Below are 15,234 nucleotides of genomic sequence, written 5' to 3'. Positions count from 1 at the left end.
TTTTCAATAAAGTGATAGGTTGGCAATACCATTGTTGTGACTAATTTTATTTATTTATTTATTTATTTTGGCAATCTACTATCATCATATACAAGTACTAGTGAAGATAAATTAAGCATAATCAATTAATGATTATTATTATTATAGAACAAATAAGTTATGTCAATACTCACAGTTGGACTAAACATCAAATTTTAACTGGATTGAGTGTGCAAGTGAAACTATTATGAATTGTTGCAATTGATTTTAGGAAGAGTGTGATCCCAAAGATGAAATACAAGCAACATAATACAGTGCCATGGAAATTGGAAACATGAGTGGTATTACGAAGATATATCATCGTGGAATTGCGGTTGTAATTTGAATTTTGAACAAATATCATGTGACATTTACCTTTTCCGATGCTAAAATAATATTTTTCCTCCCTGCAAAAATTACTTTACTAATTATTAATACACATGAAACTTCGATATAATTCACATAAAATCCGGGTGAATATCATCTTCCACCCTTTCCTCGTTAGTCATATTTTGGAAGAAGCTGTTGCTACATGGCTTAAAGTTGTCCTTGAAGTTGATGGCTCTCTCCCAACCAAGTTCTAAGTTGTCATTGTCTTCATCTAATATGTAATCACTCCATTTGGAGCTTGTCTTGCTGATTGGTGGTTTGCAATTTTGAGTCCTTGGATTAGATAAACTCCTAGTTGAATTGCTTTCAATCAATGGTTTTTGCTGTTTATCTTTCATTAGCTTCTCTGCGACAATGAATCGCGTTAACTAAAAAACGAAATGGTAAAGAACTCTAAAACCAATTATTATGCAACAAGGTACATGATCCATGAATGGTGATAAATTCATCTTGTGCCAAATGATTGCCACCCACCATAAAATTTGGAAATATGAATAAGACATTCAGTTGTAAACAATTGTATAGTGTGAAACACAGATGGAATTTCATAAGAATTATGGTTGAACAATTTCGAAGAAAACGAGTCCCCATGTATTCATTGAACATAAAATTTGTCTCTCACAGCCACACATGCAAAGAAAACTAGAGAAATGAAAGAACATTCATTCACCTCGAGAATTTCGGAACACTGGCTCTTTGAAAAGCTTGGCACTTTCTTCTGAGTTCTCATCAGATTTACCTTTCTTGAACATAACATTTTCCAACTCAGTCACAATCACTGGCTCAAAACCATCTCCTCCTGTTCAGTTCAATCCAAAGTTATAAGAACAAGCTAGCTACTCCAGCCATACAATTCTGATATATTGTGATTATGGTAATGATTCTACCAATTTAACAAATAACAACATTAAATTACATTTTAATTTATTCGATTATGCATGTACTGAATAATTGATTGCAAAATTAACCTCCTTGTTCTTGTTCTGCTTCTTTGATGGTAAGATTATGATGATCCTCTTGGTCAAGGTATGCAGTCCAATCGATTCTTCTCTTCTTTTCCGGGTTGATCGGAAGCTCGATCTCGTCATCGCGATGTTCCGACAGTGAACCTAGGGTTCCAGCTTGGAGCCATTCTCCGTCGTCGACGAGCTTCCGGGACATATTGAAGCTCTGGACGAACTTGCGGAGGTCCTTGGCCATGAAACCCTGAGCGAACACCTTCCGAACCGATTGCTTCTGGTTGCACACCGCGCAGTTCCACTTGTTGCTGCTCTTCTTCTTCTGCTTCACCTGAAAAATGGAAATCAACAATAGACGATGAGCGATATGAGAAAGAGAAAGAGAAAGAGAAATGGTAGAGAGAGTATGTACCTGCATGGTGGAGCATTGGCAGCACTGGACGGCGATGAAGACCGTTGACGACGACATCGATGATGCTGCGCGCAGAGCCTGTTTGGGACGATGGAGAAAATTTTCTTCGCCGTAGTTTTTTCATTTTAGCGCCATTTTTTGGGTTTAAAATTTGGGCTTAGGAGACTTATTTGGGCTTGTAGCCCAAATATTCTCAGGCCCGTTTAATTCTAACCCAAAAATAAAAAATGTCTTCTTCTTCTTCATTTTCTGCAGTCTGCACCGAAACGTGGTAGCTTCTGCTGAGAGAGAGAGCAATGAGAAGAAAAGGGAGAGAGCTTCTTAACCTATGTATCTCTCTAAGCTCCCCATTGAAGCCTGAACCACGTGCATCTTCTTTTCATGGTGCTTCTAGAACTTTCTCACCATTTTCCGCTTCTTCTTCTTCCTTCTCCTCCTCCTCCTCCTCCAGCACCGTAACCCCTTTTGTTGAAGATGAAAAGGCTTCGGCAGCGTCCAAGACGCAGAGGGAATCAATGATTTTGGAAGAGTTCAGACAAAGGAAGCTCAAAGGGACTTCATCAAGTTCTTCTCCTGATGGCGGTGCTGAGAAGAAAGAGGGGGAGTCCACTATGGTGGTTTCCAACTTCAGGGAGTTGGGTGTGGCTGAGGAGCTTGCTGAGGTTTTGGAAAAGATTGGTGATGGTGTTCCGAGTGAGATACAATGTGTTGTTATTCCAGCTGTTTTGGAAGGGAAGAGTTTATTGTTGAGTTCACCCGCTGAACCTGATCGAACTTTGGCTTACTTGTTGCCCCTTATTCAGGTTCACTCATTGCTATTTTTTCTTCTTAAAATTGGTGCATGTTAAGTGTTTAAGTTTCAAATTGAGTTTATATAGAAAAATCTTGTAGTTTTTAATGATTTTGTTTCTTAATCATTCTGTTGTTATAGTTATAAGATTGTTTTGAAGCTTAGTTTAAGATACCATTAGGGAAAATTAAAGTCTAAAGTAGTCACTGAGATTGGTCGCGTGCACTAAAATAGTTCTACCCAATGTACCAATAAATTGCCAAAACTGCACCATGGTAGTCCCTAACATGAGACACTTTTTCAGTTTTTTGCGAATCTTAGGGATTGGTGCAATTGAAATTTTGGGGCTCTGATGCTTAACTAGGAGAATTAATATCCTGAGTTAGTTGTCATGATCAAGGATTCTAAATACTATTCTTTTGGAATCACTTTGTTTAGTGAAATAACTCATTATTTATGTATGATGTGATCTTCAATTTATTTTTATTGTGATGATTGATGATTGATGATACTGAAACCTGAGGAGAAATTTGGTTGAAACTCTAGTATTTCGTTCCTTCTATGTTTGTTTTCACTGGGATTTGTTAACCGACAAGAATCAATGGAAATATGACCTGAAGAATGTGTTTACTTGTGTAGCTGCTGCGACGTGGCGAGGTTGGTTTGGATTCAAAGCATCCCAGAGCCATTGTGCTTTGTGCTACGGAGGAGAAAGCTAATGAGGTAGTTGATTGTCCTCAATCCCACTACCATCATCATCATTCATCACCTTGTCTGCTTAGCCCCATAAACTGAAGATTCTAAATTGATTTTGACTGTTGCAAATTCTTATGGATCTCAGTGTTTTAGTGCTGCAAAATATATCATGGAGATTGCGGAAGCGAAGTTGGCAAAGCAACGTTCTTCCCCAGATAATGAGCATTCGAATGTCTCAATTGGTCTTCTAGTCGGAACCCCTTCTGAGATTATTCAGTACATTGAAGAGGGAAGTGTTGTCCCTGCTGAAATAAGATATATGGTTAGTACCACTTTATAAAATTCAGTGTCAAGATCTGTGAAAAATGTATCTTGGATTACCATATTTCGGGAGCTACTGGCACTGATCACGCTCGTATATCTCATGTTTCCGAGCAGGTTTTGGATGATGTAGATTTCATGCTTGGTAGTGGCCTTGATTCTAACATCCACAAGATTCTCGAACCATTGCAAGATCATGAATCAAAATCTTCTTACAAAAGATTGCAAACCGTCCTAGTTACATCGCCGATCACCGAGGTATGAATGCATGATGAAGAACTGTGTTCCCGTTCATACTTGAGCTCCTTAAGAAGATTTAATATGCTTAGACCTCCATGTTGGTGGTTGTTATTGTGAATTTATCTTGTTATGACAGGTTTTGGGTGATGAATCCCCCATTGTGAAGCATCTTGAGCGTGATCATGCTGGAAATATTTCTGCAATCTCTTTGGAAATGGATCAAGGAGAAGTGTTCCAATATACAGAGTCCCTGGATGCTCTTAGGAAAAAAGTGATAGAAGCCATGGACACCCTTGTGTAAAAAGTATAATGACTTCAAAGCAATAGATTTTTATCATCTTTTACTGACCAAACACCAAAGATTTTGGGTTCCTCGTGTCTGTGATGTATATATTGTTTTTCTGTTCTCAAGTTCTAACTTAGCAGTGACTTGGTTAAACTTTAGTTGCTGATACATGTTAATGCAAATTTTAAGGTGCAATTCAAACATGTAATGGTAAAGTTAACTCCATAAAATTAAAATGTCCTCTCTTAGAAGTGGGAAAAAAAAAAAAAAGGAAACCTTGAAATGGATTTAGTGAGAGTATTTTTCGGTCATGTTGCATAAACACCAAAGATATAAATAAAAATATAAAAGTGAGTTATTTTCATAGTTATAAAAAGTTGATTGTTTTAATGATTAATTAGTGTACTGGATAACAATGTTATTTGTATATAAAAAATTAGTTATTAATCAGTAAAAAGTAATCATCGAAGAGTTATTATTTAGCATTTTTAAATAGTTTTATTATACTATTGTAAACATATTGATTTTTTGGTGACTTAAATAAACTAAAAAAAACAATAAATAAAATAAAGAAATTGTTTATATTGTAAACATATTGATTATTCTAATATGAAAAAATTTAATTATTCTATTGATAGATTTAATTATTATAGTAGTTGATTGTTTAATTAAAAAATATAAGTATAAATATATATATATTGATTTAGTAATTATTTTTTTTTTAGATATAACATTTTTTATCGTTATTTTCTATATACAAATATCCACATTACTTCACTTTTTTATTTTTTTTTAATTAATTAAAATAAAAATTATCATGCTTTAAGCTTCGCCTTCACCATTCTATCTGAAGCTGAAGTGCTGAACCTAAAACTCGAAAACAGAGTAAGGTGTTGCCACGACAACAGTAATGGCGGGAGCTACAGCAAGAACCCTCTTCTTCACCGTCTTTCTCTCTTCCTCCTCCTTCACGCGCCTCTCTCGTCGCTCCAATCTCATCCCACTCCTCACGCGCTCTAAGTCCATCATCAATGTTCCGCCGCCACGGTTCAGGACCTTGTGTTCCGTCGCCACCGCACCGGAAACTTCGGACACCGATCACCAGACGAAGCACTCCGTCCTCCTCGAGAAGCTCAGAGCGAGACATCTCAAGGACAGTGCAAAGAGCTCAGAACTCAAGAGTAAGGACCAAACAAAGAAGAATTCTTCTTCTTCTTCTGGTGAAAGTGAGAATTTTGATGGGGTGGTGGTGAAAAAGAATAAGCTTGTTGGGAGTTTTGAAGAATTGGGTTTGAGTGAAGAGGTTATGGGTTCTGTTAGGGAAATGGGTATTGAAGTTCCCACTGAGATTCAGTGCATTGGTGTTCCTGCTGTCTTGCAAGAGAACAGTGTTGTGTTGGGTTCTCACACTGGCTCTGGCAAAACCCTTGCTTACTTGCTTCCCCTTGTTCAGGTACACTCTTCTTCATTCTCTATGGTTCATGATTCACTTGTGTTCATTTCAGCTTAGAAATTTGCATTTTTTGAATATTTGCTTTCATGATACTTCCATTCCGTGTAAATAGTTAAATTTAGTTGCTTGATGTGTGAAATGTCTTTTTGCATATCGGTCTAACTTGTTATTGAAATATTTGTCTGCTACACTACATTCGTTTCTCATGTTATTGAGCTTTATGACTTCAACCACTAGTGTGTTTGAATGAGCTTAAAAGAAAGGAATTATATCTTCAAACATAATATTTTACAAAACATGCTTTAATCTTATATTTGAGCCTGTTGAGACAACGCCAATTTGTTGCTGTAGTTGCTAAGACGGGACGAACAGTTGAATGGAATACAGTTAAAGCCCAGGAGACCTTGTGCTGTTGTGCTATGCCCTACGAGGGAGTTGTGTGAGCAGGTTTTTTTTCTTTTGGTCATTTTATGAATCACTTAAAAATCCTCTTGACTTACATGAACTAATATAAAATGGGATTTGTTTAGGTTTTTCGAGTTGCGAAATCAATTAGCCATCATGCACGGTTCAGGTGCACAATGGTAAGTGGTGGTGGCCGTATTAGGCCTCAAGAAGATTCACTTAATAACCCCATTGATATGGTAGTTGGTACCCCTGGAAGGATTCTTCAACATATTGAGGAGGGCAACCTGGTGTATGGCGACATCAAATACTTGGTGAGTAATCCACAATCGACTAATTCCAATGTTTTGCTACAATAATGAATTGGTACAATAATTAATATATTTGTTTTGCAGGTATTGGATGAGGCAGATACAATGTTTGATCGTGGCTTTGGTCCTGATATACGCAAATTTCTGGCCCCATTGAAACATCGTGCGTCAAAGTCTGATGGCCTAGGTTTTCAGACCGTCTTGGTAACTGCAACAATGACAAAGGTATGCTGATCTGTGCCACAATCTGCTAAGTAAATTTAAGGGAATAAAATTCTCACGAAGTGGTAGTGTTTTATTTCTTTCTTTTATATTTGCATCACTATAATCTCTTCAATCTTCCTTCTATCATGTGAAGATATAATATTTCCTATTACAATAATATAACTATATAATCCAACACATGCTTGTGTTCAATTGTAATTTCTGGCTTTTCAGAATATACTGCAAATGTACAATAAATAAAGTGCATTTATATGAACCTGGAAACAAAATATCATGTAATGATCTTTGTAAGGGGGACAGTATAGTGGTTATGTTTTAGAATGTTGCTCACTCACCTTCCATTTGTTTACCCTTGGTTGAAATCGTTCTATAGCTAAAAGTTAAGAGTAAGTCATCAATCTGACTTTTTTTAAGTCTTGCAGGCTGTGCAAAAGCTGATTGATGAGGAGTTTCAGGGCATTGTACATCTGCGAACATCAACATTGCATAAAAAGATTTCTTCTGCTCGTCACGATTTTATTAAACTTTCAGGTTCTGAGAACAAGCTGGAAGCATTACTTCAGGTATCCTGCATTTTTCCACCAGTCTCATCACGCCAAACACATTGATATTTATGGTTTATTTTGGGGATCAGTGTAGCTTAAGTAGCACAAATTGACTTTCTATTCATGTTAGGTAGTGGAATAATCGTCATTTGTTGCTGGTGTTATTTAGGAGTTAGGACTTAGTAGATATTGGCATATTGGTGCTGTGCTGGCAATAAAAATGCAACCTCTCTCTCCCTTTCCTTTTTTAGCAAGTAAATATCACTACATTTCAATCTTTGTTTTCCTATTATGTGATGGCAGGTACTTGTGCCAAGCCGAGCAAAAGGCAACAAGGTGATGGTTTTTTGCAATACTTTGGACTCTAGCCGTGCGGTGGATCACTACCTTGTTGAAAATATGATTCCTACTGTCAACTACCATGGGGAAGTACCAGCAGAGCAAAGGTGAAGTACAAACAAACACCCCCCCCCCCCCCCCAAACAAAAAAAACAAAAACCCACACACAAAAATCATGTTAAGCTACCTGGAAATAGGCATATTGTAAACTGTTGAAACTGTAGGAATTGGTTGGAAAATAGATTGTTGAGAGGGAGAAATATTAAATATATTGTATTAATGAGACTTCGAATAGTTGTGTTGATAAAATAGTCTTCATATCTTGGCAACAGTGAGATCTCCCATTTCCTGCTCTTCCATATTCCCATTTACTTATTTGCATCATCAATTTTTTTTTTCCACAGGGTTGAAAACCTCAATAAGTTTAAGAATGACATTGATGATCGTCCAACATTAGTTTGCACAGACTTGGCCGCTAGGGGTCTGGACTTGGATGTAGATCATGTTGTTATGTTTGACTTCCCCTTGAACTCTGTGAGTATCATAGCCATGGTTCTATAATTTGGGTCTGAGTACCTTGCACTCTTTTTTACTTCTTTCCTTGATATCACTTAGTTTCTCACCTTTACTTTCCCTTTCAATTTTAGATTGATTACCTTCATCGGACTGGTAGAACTGCTCGTATGGGTGCAAAAGGTAAAATCTTATCATGTACTTCTCTGTACAGCCAAATTCTTATATTTTATTTTCTTAGAACAATGGCGGGCACATCCCCTTATAAATCATTGAAGTATAAGTACTCTTTTTTATTGCAGGGAAAGTAACCAGTTTGGTTACAAAGAAGGATTTGATCTTGGCCACTAGAATAGAGGAGGCAATGAGGAAGAATGAGAGTTTGGAAGCTATCACCAAAGAAGGAGTACGAAGGGATATCGCCAGGACCCAAGTTAATGGGCAGAGTGGGAAGGACAGAGAACTAGTTAAAGTTTCTAAAGTTAAGAACAATCCTGGTGGACGTGCCAGTTCAGGGAATAAAGGATCGGATTTGAAATCCCGAAAAGGATCATCTTCAGAAAGATCTATGAAGAAAGGGATTAAGGTTTCAAATTCTGTAAAATCCTCCAGTGCAAATGGCTCAAGAAAAGCTTCTTCAGGGTATAAGCAAACAAGTAAAAGGACCAGTGCCACCAAATCGACAAATTCTAAACTCAGTGTTGTCGGGTTTAGGGGTCGGAACTCATCATCAAACCCCTTGTGAAGTGGGTTGGTGTCTCATACTGTAACCAAGTAGTAAGTACATGGCTTTCAGTTTTGTATTAGAAATTCTTTCAGTAGTAAAAAATGTTATATTGATTTCCATTGTTCTATCTTCCAATATAATTACCAATGGATGAAAAATATGCTTCCAATCTAAAGATCCACAGCATACTCTATTACTCTTGTAAAATTCAAAGGATAGTTACATCTATTAAAGATGACAGTAGTATCACATGCTAACAAGATAGAGACACGCTTAACAAGATTGACAATGCATGACTTTAATTTTGTTTTTAAGTTTGTATGCAACAATATTTGAATATGAAGCTATCAAGAAATATAGTTTCATGCAGATGGAGTACAAGTTAAGCTTGTGGGATTTATGAATCTCAGAAAACTTCAAACCCTATTTCCAAGTTAGTAATGAACGAGAAGTCTTAGGAGGGGTTACTACATTGCCATTGGAGTCATAGATTATGACACCAGAGAAATCAGGAAGCTGGCACTTCCCACCCATAAGTATGTTCCTCTGCCACAGCGAACCGTCTCCTTCTTGTTGCTCGCCTGTGCTTGTCGGTGCCACAGCTTCGTTGTGGACCTCTATCACTGGCTCTTCTTCGACAAAGGCATCATAACAAGCTTTCCACTGACGCCATTTGCGCGAATGAGAAGCGCACATGAGCAAGGCAACGGCACACAACACGAGGGTCATAACAGCTAAGCCAATATGTGAGGTGCTAGGCATAGGGTGGATGAATAGAAGTGGACGAGCCATTGTTGATGATATCTGAATAATGAGCTGTGTCTGAACTCTGAAGCATGAAGCATGAAGCTGGTATGCAAAAGAGCATGTATATATAATTTGTGTGCTTAGCCATTACCAACTTGAAAGTGTAGTTGGTGTTGAAGGATTTGTTAGCTTTTTGTTCTTGTGGTTTTAGCAGCAGTGTGTGTGAATGTGGTTTAGGTATTCTTTGAGCATGAGGATTGGTCAAAAGCCTGGTTGTTAAGTGCTAACCTATTCACTAAACATCATATAACTAATAAGCTTAAAGGTATGTGTAGTTGGAAGATAAAAATATGATAAACTTTTTCTTTTTGGGGGGGGGGGGGGGGGATGAATTTGTTGTCTAAATGAAAACGAAGATGAATAATTCACAATTAATAAAATCAGTTGTAGTTATCGATTTAAGTATGCTTTTAGTTCTTATAAATGTGTCTTTTTATTTTGGTTTTATTTGGGTCTCTCTTTCGATTATCAATTTTTTATCCTTGCCATCTAGTCATCTAGATTGATTGGTAGTTGTGATATTATAATGATAAAAGAAAAATACTAAAAAAATACTTGTAAATATTAAAAATAAGAAGTAATATATTTGGTATTAGTTTAATTTTCATGTACACTGACTGACAGTGTAAAACGTTTTATACGGTCAATGTAAAAGGCAGTTATTTTTGCTAATATTATTAAAACTTAAAAAAAAAATTTCGATTAACAAAAAAAGAGTTATAGGACCAGTAGGTTTTGTGATTTGTAGCCATCAATTAGTCATTATTAGTATTTTTAATGGTGTGAGATTACTCACTTTTTTTTGCTGGTTAAGTACTAACCAAATTTTAATAAGAGGTCTGCTACACATATAAGCCTTTTTGGCTTACAAGCTATACAAGTTGGCCCAAGTCCAAGAAAAAAACACATACACCACTCCTTTAGAATTGAGCATCCAACGCGCACGCACTTGTAATCACGTTCATTATGCTGTACTCTTCCTGTATTTCTGTAATCGTTTGGTTTATTTCTGTAACCGTTTGGGTGTATTTCTGTAATCCTTTGGGTGTATTTCTGAAGTTCCATCATCAAAATAATTTCAAAGCTTGATTTCAGAAACCATGAAAATCGAAAAAAAAACAGAAGATCGAAGGCAAAGAGAGAACGCACGAAGGAGATCGAACAAATTTGGCAAGAAACTCGAAAAAGGAAACGAAATCTTTTAAAAAATTGAAGTTATATATTCACGCGTTAATTGATTTGGATTGATTTAAAAGTTTAAAGAAGCACGTAAGATAAACAGCGCGTTTAGGGGGTTTCGTTCTCTTCAGGCTTGTAAAGCTTGTAAGCACAAAACACTTGTATACAGAGATTAATCCTTTTAATAAAAGTGCTGGTTCCTAGATTTTTTTCTAACAAAAATTCTCCTTTTATATCCTTAAAGACACGGTTAGCAAAAGCATTCAAGAACATTGACAAGGATAAGAATTTATTATGACTAGAGTTGAGAATAATACAAAACAAAATAAAAGATCAATAATAGTTCTAGATATAAGTAAGGTCACCAATAAGTAATGGCTTACCTATGTTATCTACATACATTTTATGCTGCCTGTGATACCTTTGGATGCTACTAATGAATGGTACATACTAAGTTGAACCTCACTGATAAACATATGAAGCAATCATGTCAAATTGTGAAGGGTGCTACAGAACCATTGGGAACTCCATCTTGGGAAATAATGCTTGGTGAGTTCAAAAGAATAGGCTTCTTCAACCAATATTGCTTAAATCTTTGCCTTGCATACTCCTTGTAGTCAAAATCTATTGTATTCACATGACTCTGCAGTTTTTGCACAAAGAGGCCACACTTAGAAAATTGAAGTAGCCTTAAAAATGATAAAATATATAAATAAATTAATTAAATGGGGGAAAAGAAAAGTTACTGAAATAAGTCCCCACAAGCCCCAGAATAGATGATTTGCAAGTGTGTATCTTTCTGCAACATTCACTAATTGGCCCACCTCAGTTTTGGTTGGTTTCTTGCCTATGCATAAGTCACACACTGAGTCTTTCAGGTAAAATTGATAAACATGCATGAAATTCATAAGAATTGCATAATAGAATTTGATTTCTGTTGCTATCACATGATTTGGCAGGCTTGAATGTGAGCTAACTTCAATCATGTTACAAAGGAATACTATAATTATCAATGATTTCACATGGTTTGTTAAAAGGTGTCCCTTAGTTGATAATACTCTTTTCTTCTCTTTTAAGAATTCCTTTTTCTATATTAAGAAAAAGAAAAGGGGAGAAAAGATACTTTACTCAACATGAAACAACTCTAAGAAGATTTGTATGGCACCTGCACTGAAGAGTGCAAGACCAAATAGGAAAATTCAGAAAATAAGTAACCATTAGTTAAACAAATTCATGCAAAGTACAAATCAGCAAGGACAGACTAATCATGTGTTATATTAAATAATTACGAATATTCAATTGATTGGTATAAGCATGTGGAAGTATATACAAGCCTAAACTGAAGAAAAAAAAAATATATATATTCTTGCTTATTTTGCTTATCCATGCACTTTGAAAGTTAAGCAAGACCAGAATTTACTTTGCATCAGCACATACAGATATGATCATAACAGCAATAGAAGAGCCTGGAATGGATTCTGTACCGCATAGTGCAGGTTTAATATTTTAGCTGAGGATTTTTATCAGCTGAGAATAGACCAATAGCAGTAATCTAGATCCTGATCTCTTCCAACCATATGAATTGGTGAAGTCAATATGTCAGTAAACTAACCTTCGGAACTCAAATAAGCACGGATAAATCTTTGACGTACTTCAAGACCTGGTGCACCATTTTCAAACATCGCTTTAATGAACATGATGCCAAACAACAATTTTAGAAATGTAATGGTAATTCTTGTTTTGAAATGCATGAGCCATTACTTACTAGGATATCGTCTGTAGTCAAGAACATGGGGTTTGTCGCTATGGTAATCTGCTACCATTTCGCAGAAATGATTTGCAATGTCATATGCAATAGGGTTGTAACTGGCGTATTCATAGTCCTACATTATTGAAAAAATAATAACTTGAAAACAAATGAGAAGAGCCTATGTGTAAGTGATATTTTTTATGATCCTATTAAGACTAACATGGTATGCAGTTGATAAATCATGACTTACTATTAAAGTGATTGATCTTGTTTCTTCATCTATCATTATGTTACCATATTGTAGGTCATTGTGACAAAATCCAATCCCTTCACATCCTTCAGATAACAACTCTTGCAGCATATTTATTTCAGTATCCAGAACTTCCAGCCCAAAATTCTTGGTATCCTTAGGGGAGCACAAACTTTTGGCATGATTAAGCCACTTCCTAGTAGAATATGTAATACATTTGTTAATGATGAGAAAAAAAAAAAAAGATTGGTCTGGTAATCGAGTATTACCTCAGTCTCGGCCATAACTGAGCCTTCTTTTCACCAGGCATATCAAGATTGTGAAACTCCCTCATCTTAGTCGCTATCAAAGCGGATATTTCAGGGTCACAAAGGTCCGAAGCCGAAAGTGTCTAAGGATCCAAAAGTAGGTAAAGAAAAGCAAGTTAGAAGTCATGAATGATGTATTAGTGAGGTCTTCCAAGTTATGGTCATTTCAATTAACTCATTGAAAAGTTATATTTTACATCTCAATACCTAGCAAGTTATTGATTCTGGCACCATATGAAACCATCATCATGGATTAAAAAAACTATACAGCTCTTAATCTACAACCAATGCTGCTATTTTTATATCCGAATAAAATAATGTCACTACTGCTTGATCACATAAATTGTTCATCTGGTAACTACTTGATTAGATTATTTCTTTGGTGATAAAGTAAGAAAGAACATCAAGAAGGTATTAGGCAAAAAAGGGTATGCAAAGGAAGCACTTAAAAACCTGATCTACCATGACTGGATGCCATTCAACTTAATTTCCGGTAGATGCTTTTTGTTATAAATCTAAAGACCAATAGGAAGTGGTGGCCAACCTATCTATCTTCCAAAAAATGATAATAAAATAATGAAACCAAAGAACCATGACCAAAGGAAAGCTTTTTGACTTAAAAAATAACAAAGCAACATGGAAAAGATAATGCCCGGTGACTTTAATTTAAGCACATATTCTCCAATTCACAAAGCAATCACGTTAGATTTAATTAATCGGAACATGGAAAAACAAGATGAATATTACATACTCTGGCATGAATGAACTCCTCAACTCGACCGGTGGCGAACCGGCCAAGAAGGCGTGGACCCTGACCGTGCTTTGACATGCTCTCAAAAGTTTGGATTTCATCCTCCCTGTTGAAGAAAACCTCAACACCTTCGCCGTATAATCGGACTAGAACCCTTCTGAGATGGCCATCACTTTTGGCTGGCCAGTTTATCTCGAAAACCTCATTAGTCATCGCTCCCTTCAAAGGTTTGACCTGCAAGAAACTCACATCGATGACATCCCCAAATCTGCAGCCACTGTGGCAAGAATCTCCATAATCTCTTCATGAGATGCAAAGCCTTTCAGCAATTCAACTGTTTTTGTTACCATCTCTGCTGAACAACCAATCAATACCAAAGATATGTCTGGATCAAAAACAGAGGAAATCAGAACAGATAACTAACTTCTTTCTATGCATGCACCACAAAGACCATTGAGAAACAGAATCGACGATCTAGTGTAAAATTCGCACTGCTTAATGTAGAAAAATATAGAATTGAGCTTTTAACAATTCACCTAATACAAAGAAATTCAGAGCTAAATTAGCTGGTATAAGAACCCCCATGCACCATGAGAAACAGAGAAACAAAGTTACAATCTTTTTGAAATTCAATAAAATGGTTGAATTGGAATACGAGACAGAGAGAATCCAATGAAGCCAGTTGCCAGAAACAATATGAATTTGAAAACCCGTTTCAAGATTAACAAAAGAAAAAGAGAAACAAGGAAAATAGTTACTCAGAAACTCACCTCTCAGAAGCAGAGAATGCAAAAGAGGAATATCAAATCAAAAGAAGAGGAACCTCTGCAGTGAACCATGCATTCAAAAAATCAAAATTGAGAAGAAAGAGAGAGACTTTAACACTCAACTGCAGAAACAATACACAATTACACACAAATTATAGTTACAAATCAATAATTCAGAGAAAATTTTATGTGATACCTTTGTTGTGCGAGTTACTTGAACCAAAGTGTTACTGAATTTTTTTTTTTTGGGTGGCGTTTTGTTTAAGATTCTATTGAGAGATGACAGATTGTTGTGAGTTGTGAGAAATGAAAATGGGTCACGTGGAGAGAATCATGGAGGACTTAAAATATTGAATCTTGTTAGAGATTCTGTTGGGCTTTGCCCACCAAATTTTTACATGGCCTAACTACCATGTGCCACGTGTGCATTTGTGACGTCAGCATACAAATCTTATCTTTGAGGATGGATGAAACATTTCCGATTAAATTGCACTTATTTGACCTGACATTCTCTAATTTATTTATCTTTTTAATTAATTATATATTTAAATTATTTTTTATTAACAAAATAAAAAAAACATGTCTTAATTGTTAAGAAAATATTAATAATAAAATAGTATTTATTATAAAACAATATATACATAACAAGATAAATAAGATATTTCACTTTTATTAGATGTAGAAATAGAGATTAATAAGAATTATTTATAGCGAAAATCACACTACATATATTAAATATATTTCGGTTTTGGAATAGTTGTCTTGACTTTTGATAATGTGTATCGACTTATT

At 35.8% G+C, this 15,234-nt stretch overlaps 4 protein-coding genes and 1 pseudogene across 4 annotated transcripts; 2 read left to right on the top strand and 3 right to left on the bottom strand.

Moving 5' to 3' along the window:
* Positions 1-222: 222 nt before the first annotated feature.
* On the bottom strand, positions 223-1,879 carry LOC112803038 (uncharacterized). Its single transcript, XM_025846488.3, has 4 exons — positions 1,780-1,879; positions 1,377-1,698; positions 1,079-1,207; positions 223-754 (listed from the first exon to the last, which is right to left on the bottom strand). The coding sequence occupies exons 1-4, from the start codon at positions 1,834-1,836 to the stop codon at positions 477-479; spliced, it is 786 nt and encodes a 261-aa protein (XP_025702273.1). The 5' UTR covers positions 1,837-1,879; the 3' UTR covers positions 223-476.
* A 141-nt stretch (positions 1,880-2,020) lies between these two features.
* Positions 2,021-4,348, top strand: LOC112803037 (DEAD-box ATP-dependent RNA helicase 39). The gene is made up of 5 exons (XM_025846487.3): positions 2,021-2,582; positions 3,209-3,292; positions 3,411-3,587; positions 3,704-3,844; positions 3,963-4,348. The coding sequence occupies exons 1-5, from the start codon at positions 2,076-2,078 to the stop codon at positions 4,125-4,127; spliced, it is 1,074 nt and encodes a 357-aa protein (XP_025702272.1). The 5' UTR covers positions 2,021-2,075; the 3' UTR covers positions 4,128-4,348.
* Positions 4,349-4,889: 541 nt separating this feature from the next.
* LOC112803035 (DEAD-box ATP-dependent RNA helicase 39) lies at positions 4,890-8,805 on the top strand. Its single transcript, XM_025846485.3, has 9 exons — positions 4,890-5,565; positions 5,917-6,012; positions 6,096-6,284; positions 6,366-6,506; positions 6,929-7,069; positions 7,355-7,497; positions 7,795-7,924; positions 8,038-8,086; positions 8,206-8,805. The coding sequence occupies exons 1-9, from the start codon at positions 5,023-5,025 to the stop codon at positions 8,646-8,648; spliced, it is 1,875 nt and encodes a 624-aa protein (XP_025702270.1). The 5' UTR covers positions 4,890-5,022; the 3' UTR covers positions 8,649-8,805.
* A 248-nt stretch (positions 8,806-9,053) lies between these two features.
* On the bottom strand, positions 9,054-9,422 carry LOC112803036 (uncharacterized). Its single transcript, XM_025846486.2, has one exon. It carries the CDS (start codon positions 9,420-9,422, stop codon positions 9,054-9,056), a length of 369 nt encoding a protein of 122 aa, XP_025702271.1.
* Positions 9,423-10,888: 1,466 nt separating this feature from the next.
* LOC112803034 (probable choline kinase 2) lies at positions 10,889-14,754 on the bottom strand (annotated as a pseudogene).
* Between the last annotated feature and the right edge of the window lie 480 nt (positions 14,755-15,234).

The sequence above is a fragment of the Arachis hypogaea genome, chromosome 5 (genome assembly GCF_003086295.3).
Source record: "Arachis hypogaea cultivar Tifrunner chromosome 5, arahy.Tifrunner.gnm2.J5K5, whole genome shotgun sequence".
NCBI classification, from domain to species: domain Eukaryota; kingdom Viridiplantae; phylum Streptophyta; class Magnoliopsida; order Fabales; family Fabaceae; genus Arachis; species Arachis hypogaea.
Note: the sequence above shows the minus strand (reverse complement) of the source record. Positions and strands in the feature narration are given on the sequence as shown.

Excerpts from the sequence above, each read along its gene's own strand:
- LOC112803038 (XM_025846488.3), bottom strand. The coding sequence starts at position 1,836 with ATGTCGTCGTCAACGGTCTTCATCGCCGTCCAGTGCTGCCAATGCTCC. Across the intron at positions 1,699-1,779 it reads GCCAATGCTCCACCATGCAG|GTGAAGCAGAAGAAGAAGAG; the intron begins GTACATACTCTC and ends TCCATTTTTCAG. Across the intron at positions 1,208-1,376 it reads AGCAGAACAAGAACAAGGAG|GAGGAGATGGTTTTGAGCCA; the intron begins GTTAATTTTGCA and ends TGAACTGAACAG.
- LOC112803037 (XM_025846487.3), top strand. The coding sequence starts at position 2,076 with ATGAGAAGAAAAGGGAGAGAGCTTCTTAACCTATGTATCTCTCTAAGC. Across the intron at positions 2,583-3,208 it reads ACTTGTTGCCCCTTATTCAG|CTGCTGCGACGTGGCGAGGT; the intron begins GTTCACTCATTG and ends TTACTTGTGTAG. Across the intron at positions 3,588-3,703 it reads CTGCTGAAATAAGATATATG|GTTTTGGATGATGTAGATTT; the intron begins GTTAGTACCACT and ends GTTTCCGAGCAG.
- LOC112803035 (XM_025846485.3), top strand. The coding sequence starts at position 5,023 with ATGGCGGGAGCTACAGCAAGAACCCTCTTCTTCACCGTCTTTCTCTCT. Across the intron at positions 6,507-6,928 it reads TAACTGCAACAATGACAAAG|GCTGTGCAAAAGCTGATTGA; the intron begins GTATGCTGATCT and ends TAAGTCTTGCAG. Across the intron at positions 8,087-8,205 it reads TGCTCGTATGGGTGCAAAAG|GGAAAGTAACCAGTTTGGTT; the intron begins GTAAAATCTTAT and ends TTTTTATTGCAG.
- LOC112803036 (XM_025846486.2), bottom strand. The coding sequence starts at position 9,422 with ATGGCTCGTCCACTTCTATTCATCCACCCTATGCCTAGCACCTCACAT.